This window comes from Hypomesus nipponensis, chromosome 23 (assembly GCF_054491055.1).
Source record: "Hypomesus nipponensis isolate SF chromosome 23, ASM5449105v1, whole genome shotgun sequence".
Classification (NCBI taxonomy): domain Eukaryota; kingdom Metazoa; phylum Chordata; class Actinopteri; order Osmeriformes; family Osmeridae; genus Hypomesus; species Hypomesus nipponensis.
In genome coordinates this window covers 14896763-14908785 of record NC_140383.1, presented here as the reverse complement: position 1 = coordinate 14908785, position 12023 = coordinate 14896763, and the positions used below count along the sequence as shown (strand labels likewise).

The window sequence follows — 12023 nt, the reverse complement described above, 5'->3', positions numbered from 1 at the left end:
CTATCCAATTAAAAATATTAAAAGATAAAAACCAGTTTGTGTTTGGAATCCTGTAATAATCCATGGTATAGACTGCTGAAGATGCTGATTCTGACTTCAATACTTTTCTGACAAAATGATTGGTTACCCTTCATCATCCAAAACAGTGTCTTGCCTGATGATCAGCAGATCTCAAAATAGTATCTGCTGAGTTTGGCTGCAACCTAGACTGACTAACACCTCAGGATGGATGTGTCATCCCTCAAAGTGCTGAACATTACAGGTGTTTAAAGAAGCAGCTACAGAACTATCAGAGACAAGGTTCTGTTCAGTGATTCACCTTCGTAAACGCATCCAATCCGGGTAAGGCACATTAGTGGAGGGAGGTATATAGCTGAAGGACAGAGAGGAGGATGAGATGGGTGTTTGGGTGCCGTGTCAGGTCACAGGTCAGAATCTCATCCTTGATTGATTCCTGTTGTGAACCAGAGAGATGATCTCCACGGTGATATTGCTGGGCATCCTTGTTGGGTTGCTGAGCCATGCAGATTCCTTTCTTACTATCAGAGGGAAAATGTGGTTTCTGAGAAGACATTCTGGTAATTCTTTTGGAGAAACACTGTATTTTTTACCCATCTCAGAGACTTGATCACTAATGGTGTTTCCTTTTGTCTGGATCAGAGGAGATAGGTCACGAGGACATGAATGCAATGGACAAGATCTTGGCAACCAATAGAAGTAAGAACTTTCTAGTGTTGGCTTGAGGTAGCTTCTATGTTTGGAATTCATGTTTAAAAACCCCTGAATGTTTCATCCGGCCAGGACTGGGCCACCCCAGAGGGATGTTTTTCAAGGAAGGAGATATTGCAAAAACTTTCACATTACGCAGTGCCCTATCATGCCGTGAAAACACCTGCTTGTGGCCAAAATCAGTTGACGGATTTGTCTATATTCCCTACATCATCTCTCACCAATACGGCAAGTATCTCACTTTTGTCAAAATTTGATGAACACACACATTATCTTTGTTTGAAGCTTCAAGCTTAGTAAGGCTGACTAGCCTTGATGGTCAATCATAACACTGAACTCAAGCATTGCTCAAGGCATTGCTCAAACTAACATGTTTTCATGTTACAGATGATATGGATAGAATAACCATAGAGACAGGGATGCAGGATATCTCCTCTAAAACATGTGTGAAGTTCGTTCCACGTACCCACCAGCAGAGTTATCTTGATATTCAGTCCAGATTTGGGTGAGTGAGTGTTGGTGTCACATAAACCCAAAGCCTCCTTCATTTTCAGGTGTTTAGGCAGACCGATTAAGAACTAGTGTGTTTCTAATCAAGGAGTCTCCCCCACATGTTCCGTTAAGTTGCTGGTCATACTTGGGGCAGACCGGGGGCTGCCAGGTCCTCTCCCTGCAGTCTCCATTCTGCATGTGGTCCGGCGTGGCCTCCCACGAACTCATGCACGCCCTGGGCTTCGTGCATGAGCAGTCCCGCTCTGACCGTGATCGTCATGTCACCATCCTGTGGGAAAACATCCTGCAAGGTCAGGGTCCTGTGCATCTGATATATTTATACTACACACACATCTACTATATTAATTGTTTAATTATCATTGTTAAATGTTTTATATATATTTGTAAATATATAATATATGGATCAAATTCACATACAGTATGTAGATGTCTCCCGTTTGGCTAAAAGGACATCACATTTGGAGGAAATGCTAAGCTTGGTCCTGTGGTGTTTTCTCAGGTCAGGCCCACAACTTTAAGAAGTATGACACAAACAACCTCAATACAGCATATGACTATGGCTCCGTCATGCATTATGGAAGGTAAGAGATTCTACCTTCAATTAAACAAGTTTACTGGTTGGCATTGGTTTTGACTTGTGTGAACGTGGGTGGAGTACCCAAGCTGTATGTGTTTTGTGGGGCAGGTACGCATTCTCAGAGAACGGTGAGCCAACAATTATACCGAAACCTGACTCTCAGACTCCTATTGGCCAGAGAGATGGACCCAGCCCCTTGGACATACACAAAATAAACATCTTGTATGACTGCGGTAGGTTAACTCTCAACGTCTCATTGTGTCTGCAGCTCCAGTAATTATTTACAAAAACCTTTTTAAAGGTGACATGACATGCTGTTTTTGGATGCTTTTATATAGGCCTTAGTGGTCCCCTTATACTGTATCTGAAGTCTCTTTCCCGAAATTCAGCCATGGTGCAGAATTATAGCCATTACAAGTAGTCCCACAATCAGCTTTCCTCAGAACGCGCTGTTTCTGTGTCTGTAGCTTTAAATGCTAATGAGGAGGAGAGGGGCGGCAACATGCGCTAATGTTTACAACGGATGTATCGCAATGGCTCGTAGCCCCCGTTGCTGTAAGATGCCTCGAATTTAGCCATTCTCATCTGATCACCCTGGTTTGCAGAGGTGCACACTCAGTCATTTCAATGTGGAGCAAGGCGGATATCGCGCGCCATAACACCAACAGTAGAACGGTTATCCAAATAACAAAGAAGTGTACAACACTCGCGTTACAGCGTTTGTATTCACACACACACTTGATGCCATTTATCTTTACGTTAGCAACAGTAACTCAGCTGTTAGCTGCAGAGCTAATGTTACAGCCACATTCTAAGGGTAGCAAGCTAGGTAACCATATACAGTAAAGCAACGAAATGGTCGTTTTAGTTACTTACTTGTCCAAGGTTTGTAGCTTGACCAAGGAGGTTTAGTAATGATCCAGAATTTAGTTTCAGCAAGGCCAGCTTTGTGTTGGCTAAAGTTGAGGAAACAGTGAGAGGCAGCTAAATCTTTTTTTGCGTCATGGACGTCCATATGGACGTCCAGACTGACGGCGATGGCTGCTGATCTTTGCATGGATGGACGGTGATGCTGTTCAGAGTGCCATCCATAGAGAGAGCATATATTTTGGACGGCGATGGATTAGCAGGGACGTCCGTCGCTAGGGGGAGCATAGATCATGGACGGCGTCATAGCCGTCCATATGGACGTCCATAGACTGACGGCGATGGCTGCTGATCTTTGAATGGATGGACGGACGGCGATGCTGTTCAGAGTGCCGTCCCTGATTAGCAGGGATGTCCGTCGATAGAGGGAGCATATATTTTGGACGGCGATGGATTAACAGGGACGGCGATGGATTTAACGACGGCCATGTTTAGCAGGCTGTTGAGCTAACAGAACTGCCGAAGGCTACCATAGCATGTAGCTAGCTACATTAACTTCGGATGACTCAATCTTTTGTCAAGTTAATTTGTATGAATTGCATGTTAGTGTAGGCCATATATTTACGCCTTATTTTTTATTTTTTTACATAATCAGCAGTATAATCTCATGACAATATAGACTTGAAAAACAATATGTTATGGTTTGGGTTTGCCTAGATATAGGCTACATATATTTTAATAATTTCGAGAATTGTTAATAAAGACTCATTTAAGATTTTAACATTGTGTTATGACCCTATGAAATACATCGCCCTTTAGGTCTTTTAAGCCGTCAGTTTAAAGTGTTTTATGGGTGGATTTGGAGCCACCAGTCAGTAGCTCCAATGTTGCGCACAAACCACTTTGAGCGGAGACAAAGGCAATAGGCCTACCATGCTTTGCGACTATGGAAGCAAATCGTGACCAAAATTCAAATGAAAATGCATTTCCAGAAATTCATTTTGATTTTAAGAATGTGGCTGCATTATTTGACTTGAGTAAATTCCTTGTCTGAGCAAACTTTCATGGCGAATAAAACCCTTTTTGATTCTGATGTAATGCAATGCCGATGTGCACACCGCCCCCTACCGAACAAGATGGGTAGCTCGGTCAGCAGGTAGCTGAAGAAGAGCGGCTACTGACGTCACTCTGCTGCGCCGCTCAGACTGCATTTTCATTTTCAAATTGTGGGCAGTTCTTTGCAGGCAGAACATGACAATGAAAATGCAATGTCCGCTCTGTTTTCTTTTAGATTATGGCATAAAATGTGCAGTCTGAAGAAGAAAATGCAAATGCAAATAGGATGATTGATTACTAATTTCATTTATGAGTCAAATAATGCAGCCACATTCTTAAAATGAAAATGCATTTATGGAAATGAATTTTCATTTTCAAATTTGAGTCCAATAATGCAGCCACATTCTTAAAATCAAAATGCGTTTCTGGAAATGCATTTTCATTAGAATTTTGGTCACAATTTGCTTCCATAGTCGCAAAGCATGGTAGGCCTATTGCCTTTGTCTCCGCTCAAAGTGGTTCGTGCGCAACATTGGAGCTACTGACTGGTGGCTCCAAATCCACCCATAAAACACTTTAAACTGACGGTTTAAAAGACCTAAAGGGCGATGTATTTCATAGGGTCATAACACAATGTTAAAATCTTAAATTAGTCTTTTTTTTAATTCTCGAAATAATTAAAATATATGTAGCCTATATCTAGGCAAACCCAAACCATAACATATTGTTTTTCAAGTCTATATTGTCATGAGATTATACTGCTGATTATGAACAGCATCGCCGTCCGTCCATCCATGCAAAGATCAGCAGCCATCGCCGTCAGTCTATGGACGTCCATATGGACGGCTATGACGCCGTCCATGACGCTCTCAGAGATTTAGCTCCTACTGGAAACAGTAGTGGCTGAAATGTTTGGCGCAGACATACAACACTTTGGGAAGTTGTGTCGGCGCATTTCCAGCGAAAATACAATTAAGATACGGGTTGTGCAGAGGCTCGGATGAAGGAACTAAAAAAAGATTTGTGCTTGCATTTGTACATCCAAGCACTGAGTAACTGTTATGCTTCGTTTGTTACTTATTGAAAATTTTAGCCACTGGAGGACCAGAGGCAGGCTAGGGGAATATTAATGTTAAATAACCTCATAAAATGAAGTTTTTATGTCATGTCACCTTTAAGTATGTTCATTATTTTTTATTGTCCACTAGGTGGCCAAGTCTGATGAAGATCAACACAAGCTCAACAATCCATGTTTAAAGTAATGAAGGATCCAGGTTTATCTAATGTGCACTGAAAGATGAGATCATGTGATTATGGAAATTAAAGGTGTGTATTGATAGGAAGCATGGTCAGTTAAAGTGATGAGATGAGCAGACGGTGTGAAAGTCTGTACTTGCGGTGCTAGGCTGTTGGGGAATATATTCTGTTGGTAAAATCACCTTTATACAAAAAAGCACGGTTACAAATACCAGTGTTAACCAAAATGCTGTACCCAAAGAACAAAATTAGTCTATGAGCAACAACAAAAATACATACTTTAAACATGAATCTCTCCACACAAGACATGACTGTTGTCAGTGCCGCCGCTCCCATAACGCGCACTACGTGCTGTGCGTAGGGCACCAAGTCCTGAGGGGGCACCAAAAAATTGTCAACTGAAAAATCATCATAGTTATTATAATACCGATATTATTTCAGTAGGTCTATATAAATATTACGCACCTTTTAGGCATGTATATCACAAAACAGGCAAAACAAGAGATATATTTAATTGCTCAAAAAACGTTACGATGGTGCCCCCCCCCCACAAAAAAACAAATATACACACAACTTTCCGAAGCTCGCCGTGGGTGCCCTTTCCTATCTCAGTGGCCTGACGAACTTTGACAGTAGGCTAGGTAAACTTTTCGAAAATGGCCTCAAAAAGACAACAGGAGTCAGGGCCAGAAAAAGAAATAAACTGCGAGATGCCCGTGCATCACTTTCAGGTAAGTCCATGTTTAATTATTGTTAAATACGGGAAACGGGACTAGCTGACATTATTGCTAATTTTAGCGCACTCAAATATGTTAGGTGCAAACTAAATTTAGATTTTACTGTTAAACATTATCTATGCATTTGAAATAACTGACGCCAGCTAGATGTTACTTTACTGTACATTCTATGATGCTTTTATATTCAATTGATCAAATAGTTTTTAAATGAGTAATAAAGGTGGAGAGCTCCTTGGCTGCATGCTTTCAGTTTTAAATGTTTATAATTAATTTGGAAAACCATGCTAAGAAATCATTGCGCGCTCGCATTAACTCTGTAACTAGCATCATATCAAACACAGAATGTGGATGCATTGACAGGGCAGCTGTGGTGGTGGTGGTGGGGGGGTCATCATAAAGGAATTATGCGTAGGGCACCAAAATGGCTAGCGGCGGGACTGACTGTTGTAATGCTGCATCACATTCAGATTCATAGGCCAAACAAAAGACGTGCGTCCTGACAGGATACTTCAACCATAACTTAACGACAGCAGTAGAACTATACTGAAAGGATCAGTACACTGGATCTACTCTGTGCAGGCAGAGTGATCCTCTCCATCTAGGACAATCTTATCATCCCTGACAGCTCCCCTGTGCTAGACTGGGAAGGTTAAGCACAGATAACTTATCCTATTCACCTATCTGCCTTGTTGAAAATGAAGGCACACATCAGAATAAAATGCATTTGTCTCTAATTTTTGTCACAGTTGTCTTAATTTAAAGTCCATAACATACCTATACTCCGACACTCGTATTTCTTAATGTCAAATATGTCTTTTCAAACATATAATTAGTTATATTATGATTCTCCTGGAAAGAATGAGAACTTTAAATAGCAGCATGTCAAAGAAACAATAACTGGTTATCCAACTCTCTAGGCTTTCATTGACCAATTCTGACAAGTCTCTTGATCTGTGGCCTTCTCTTGACCGTTCCCAGTCCTGTATGGGCAGCTGTTAGTGTGTACTTTTGCGCTGGAAGGTCATTCGAGTGGACAGCCGCGCCCTTCCTCTGCGTCGCCTCTTCCTGCGGATCCTTGCTGTAACTTTCTGTTTCTCACTGTCTAAGGTGAGTAAGCTGCGAAGGAAGTTGAAGGACAGGTAAAGGGACAAATAGGTGAGGAAAATGTAGCAGGACAACAGTATGACCATTATGGCGAGACAAAATCAATTATAAGGTAGTAGTAAATCCTCAAACAATGTACACATGACAGACACTGCACATGTCCACAAGGCATCCACAAACAAAGGGTGACGCATCTTCAAAGGTAAATCACTGAGATTTTGAGGGTTCTGTAGTGTATCCGTTAAATGGGTAAATGGATTCCCTCAGAAACATTGTAAAGAAGTCCTTTTTCTCATGAGAGAGGCATGCTTGCATTGTCATCCATCTTGACAATTTTCATCATCATACATGCATGAAAATCTGCTCTATTGACAAAGAAACTCCTTTTTTGCAACCTGTGAATTTGAACTGGTCTAACTAGCATACATACAGGTAGTAATCCAATCGCACTGCTCCACTCACTGCATCCCGCTCTTGCTCCTTTTTAATAGGCTTAAAGTAGATTAGTGTCTCTGATGCAACCACAAACAAAGCAATTGCAGGCTATATGACAATTAAGCAATAAGCCCCAAGAGGCCGTGTTTTGCGCTGATTTTAGAACAGGTAAGGGGAGTTGTTAGGCATGACGCGAAGCGGAGTGTACCGAAAACCCCCTACATTTACATTTTAGTCATTTAGCAGACGCTCTTATCCAGAGCGACTTACAGTAAGTACAGGGACATTCCCCCCGAGGCAAGTAGGGTGAAGTGCCTTGCCTAAGGACACAACGTCACAGCCAGGAATCAAACCAGCAACTTTCTGATTACTAGCCCGATTCCATAACCGCTCAGCCACCTGACTCCCAGTAAATAGATTGTAAATGAACATCTCACTATATACAGCATCCATGCTCTGTTGTCAGAATGTGCCAATCGTTTTTATATTCATTATTCTCATAATGTCAGTGTAACTGACAGTTCCACACAAGTCTGTAAATAAAAGTACATGGAGAAAGAACTACCAGTAGCTACCATACATAATTCTCTGCATCCATTTCTGCAGCAGCAGTCATTAATGTCCCTTCGTCATCTTAATCATCATCATCATCATCCTTTTGATGAAAAACATTCTGTTGGGGGAAACTGCTACTTCAAGTTGAAATAGGCACCAATTAATATTCAGACTTTGCATCATGTCAAATATGATTAAAACCATGGTGACATCGAGGCTACAATCACAAGCGTATATCCTAAGCAAAATATGCAATAGTACATGTTCGAAGTATGTTTTTAAATTTAATAAAACATTGAACATGCTATTTTATTAAGTCCACCAACTGTTTTAATATTAATGGACATTGGGGTTAAATGTTCAATGTATGGACTGGCTATTGCCTTCAAATGACTCGTCAGCAACTGTCTCCCACGCCACTTGTATAAGCGGCTACAGCCTTGTTGCTTTTTTCCCAGTGGCGGTTCTAGACAAATTTTACTGGGGGGGCCAAAAGGGTGCCAGTGTTTAATCAGAGGGCCACATTAAAAAACGCGAACAAATTATATTTAAACATTAAATACTTTCATTTTGCTTTACATAAAAATCATACAAACTGCTCTGGCTCTCCCTCTTCCAGCTCCTCAGCTCTCTCAATACCTTGATATGTTTCTCTAACTTTTATTTACTGGGGCAAAAAAGGCTGCAATGTCCATTCCTCGTTTCATGATGACTAACAAGAAAAACAACGTGAAAAAAACATACCAAAAAACAGTCAGCTCAGGGGGACCACAGGGGGGGCCAGGGACATTTTTACAGGGGCACTGGCCCCTGTTGGCCCCCGTGTAGAACCGCCCCTGGCGAGCAACGATTCGCAACCAATGGGCCAGAGCCATATAAAAAGAGAGTTACGACACTCTTTGATCTCGCCAACACGTGATCACTTGGTTCAAGTAGTTGGCAAAAAAAAACACTGTTGGCAACCTGTTTGAATGGTTTTGTAGCGTTAGACATTCTGCAGCAGTCTATCATTTCAGTCACCAATGTGGTTAGCTATATCTACCAGTATTTAATATTCACGGGAGAAAAGAGTACAGACTACCATCTCTCTTTGGTCTGGGAACTCACACACTGACCGTTTATTTTGTGCATGCTATCAACAACATCCTCAATCACGCAGGTACACATGTTCCAATTATGACATCACTGCGTAGACACTTTAACATGGCTTTGCTATATTATCAAATATGCTCAACACTCCCACTCAAAGACATGTGTATAGCTTTCTATAGTGGTACATAACAACCAAAAATACATATCTCCAAAATAAAACATTAGGCGTACTGGCAATTTTCTAAAGACTACAAAACATTAAAGGTGACATGACATGCTGTTTTTTGGATGCTTTAATATAGGCCTTAGTTGTCCCCTAATACTGTATCTGAAGTCTCTTTCCCGAAATTCAGCCATGGTGCAGAATTATAGCCACTACAAGTAGTCCCACAATCAGCTTTCCTCAGAATGCGCTGTTTCTGTGTCTGTAGCTTTAAATGCTAATAAGGAGGAGAGTGGCGGCAACATGCGCTAATGTTTACAGGATGTATCGCAATGGCTCGTTGCCCCCGTTGCCGTAAGATGCCTCGAATTTATCTCTTCTCATCTGATCACTCTGGTTTGCAGAGGTGCACACTCAGTCATTTCAATGTGGAGCAAAGCGGATATCGCGCGCCATAACACCAACAGTAGAACGGTTATCCAAATAACAAAGAAGTGTACAACACTCGCGTTACAGCGTTTGTATTCACACACACACTTGATGCCATTTATCTTTACGTTAGGAACAGTAACTCAGCTGTTAGCTGCAGAGCTAATGTTACAGCCACATTCTAAGGGTAGCAAGCTAGGTAACCATATACAGTAAAGCAACGAAATGGTCGCGTTAGTTACTTACTTGTCCAAGGTTTGTAGCTTGACCAAGGAGATTTAGTAATGATCCAGAATTTAATTTCAGCAAGGCCAGCTTTGAGTTGGCTCAAGTTGAGGAAATGTTTGGCGCAGACATACAACACTTTGGGAAGTTGTGTAGGCGCATTTCCAGCGAAAATACAATTAAGATACGGGTTGTGCTGAGGCTCGGATGAAGGAACAAAAAAAAAAGATGTGTGCTTGCATTTGTATATCCAAGCACTGAGCAACTGTTATGCTTCGTTTGTTTGCTCGCCATGATGTCTCTCCAGGAAAAACCGATATCGCACTCGCCCTTGCACGGTGGTAGCTCAGTTTCTCATGGGCGGGCCAGATGATCTGGTCGGGCAAAGCAGAGAGAGGGGAGGTAACCTTCCCCCTATCTACGTCACTAGGGGGAGATTTTCAAACAGCGCAATTGAGCCTTCATTTTGTCAAAGGCGGAGAAGAACACGCAGGGCTTGGTTTACACTTATCGAAAATTCTAGCCACTGGGGGACCAAAGGCAGGCTAGGGGAACTCATATTAATGTTAAATAACCTCATAAAATGAAGTTTTCATGTCATGTCACCTTTAACATCTGACAGTTCACATTACTCTCCGAACAAATATCCCTTGAAACTCTCAAACATAGCCTTTGTCACTGGCTTGGTAAGTGCATCAGCGACCATGTTTGCAGTAGGACTATCACGGCCACAGCCGTGCCCCCATTGTTTTTTGGTTTTGCCCTGTCCTAGTGTTCCCTGTCATTGTCTTCACCGTCTCGTTAGCTTCATTGTGTCCACCTTTGTGTCGTTTGGTTCTGTGTATTTAGGTTCCTGTTTTGTGTACAGTCTTTGTCTTGTCCTTGTTGTGGTTACTACTACCTGTCGTGTGAGTACCTTTCTGTGTCCCCCCATTTTCGAGAATAAAACCCTTTCTTTTCCGTATGCCTCGGTACTCTTGTGCATTTGGGTCCAACCCCACCTCACATCCTGACAAGGGCCGCGTTTCCCAGATTCCTTAAGAAGCGCTGAAACCTTCTTAGGAGTGCTCTTAAGAGCGCTGAGAAAGAAGGACGTGTTTCTCAGTCGTTCTTAGCTTAAGAAGATTTTTCACTAAGAAGGGAATGTTAGATCAGCCTGACCCACTCTTAACAGCCTTCTTAGCGACCAAACGCTCACTGCAGCCGCGTCAGGGAAAGTTATATCTGACACTCAAAGGAATACTAAAACCATGCGTGATGATAAATGTGCGCCCACAGCTGCAGAACACTGACGCAAGAAAAATAATTGCATAATAAGAAAAATAACGATATATAAAAAAAAATTGCTCGTGTTCCTGTAGCTACATAAATGAATCATCATTACTATCACTCATTACGTTTTCACAAACATTCGGCATCTGCATGAGTTGACATTAGATATAAAAACATCAACAACCCTGTGGTATTTCACAGAAATCAGGGAAACTGACTGGTGTAATTGAACTCGGCTGGAACCTCATCAAGAGATCGAGGCTCCACCTCAGTCTATATATAAAGGCGTTGCTGAAGTCCACACGAGTGAGACACCATTGCTGTGTGCGTTAGCACTTCTCCCCACTGAATGTGCTGTCGGACCGGGCTGTCCAGTCCAAGTACCGGCTTCCCCGTATGGAGATCCAACGCCTCGTCACGTTAGTGTCACCACACATCCGGAGGGCAACCCGCTGCAATGTTGCCCTCAACCTGGAGGTGCAGCTCCTGGCCTTGTTGCGTTTTTACGCAGTGGGGAGCTTCCTGGATGTGGTGGGGGACGGCACCATCCTCAGCAAGGCATCGGTTTCACGGGGTGTGGCAGCCGTGACATCCTGCACCATGCCCGGATGCCCAGGCAAATGCCCACCACACGGGACGAGGTCCGTCAGGTCCACAGTGGATTTCATGCCATGGCTGGGATCCCCCGGGTAGTCGGTGTCGTGGATGGCACACTGACCCCAATCCACTACTCCCAACAATAAACCCACTACCACTACCATCACACATCAACTATCATGTATAGTGCTCAAGGCCGTAGCCATGGAGTCAACATTGGGGGGTACGAATTACATTTTTTATGACAATTTCGGACAGCGTGCGTGGTTGCCTGTCGTAGCGTAGCACATTTATATTTTTATATCAATATATTGGGGGTGACTTTTGACCAGATTTGAATACTGGGGGGATGTGTCCCCCCAATATGTATTATGATTACGGCCTTACACGGTGTTGTGTGTGATTCGTGCGCTGA

At 42.5% G+C, this 12023-nt stretch overlaps 1 protein-coding gene across 1 annotated transcript; it reads left to right on the top strand.

Annotated features, from left to right (window-relative positions):
- Window positions 1-680: 680 nt before the first annotated feature.
- On the top strand, window positions 681-2096 carry hce2l1 (high choriolytic enzyme 2-like 1). Its single transcript, XM_084688511.1, has 6 exons — window positions 681-717; window positions 802-957; window positions 1117-1234; window positions 1354-1532; window positions 1742-1823; window positions 1928-2096. Exons 1-6 carry the CDS (start codon window positions 681-683, stop codon window positions 2094-2096), a joined length of 741 nt encoding a protein of 246 aa, XP_084544637.1.
- The last annotated feature ends 9927 nt before the right edge of the window (window positions 2097-12023 follow it).

Coding starts and splice junctions, on each gene's coding strand:
- hce2l1 (XM_084688511.1), top strand. CDS start 681: ATGAATGCAATGGACAAGATCTTGGCAACCAATAGAA. Junction 718..801: donor GATCTTGGCAACCAATAGAA/GTAAGAACTTTC, acceptor TCATCCGGCCAG/GACTGGGCCACCCCAGAGGG. Junction 1,533..1,741: donor GTGGGAAAACATCCTGCAAG/GTCAGGGTCCTG, acceptor GTGTTTTCTCAG/GTCAGGCCCACAACTTTAAG.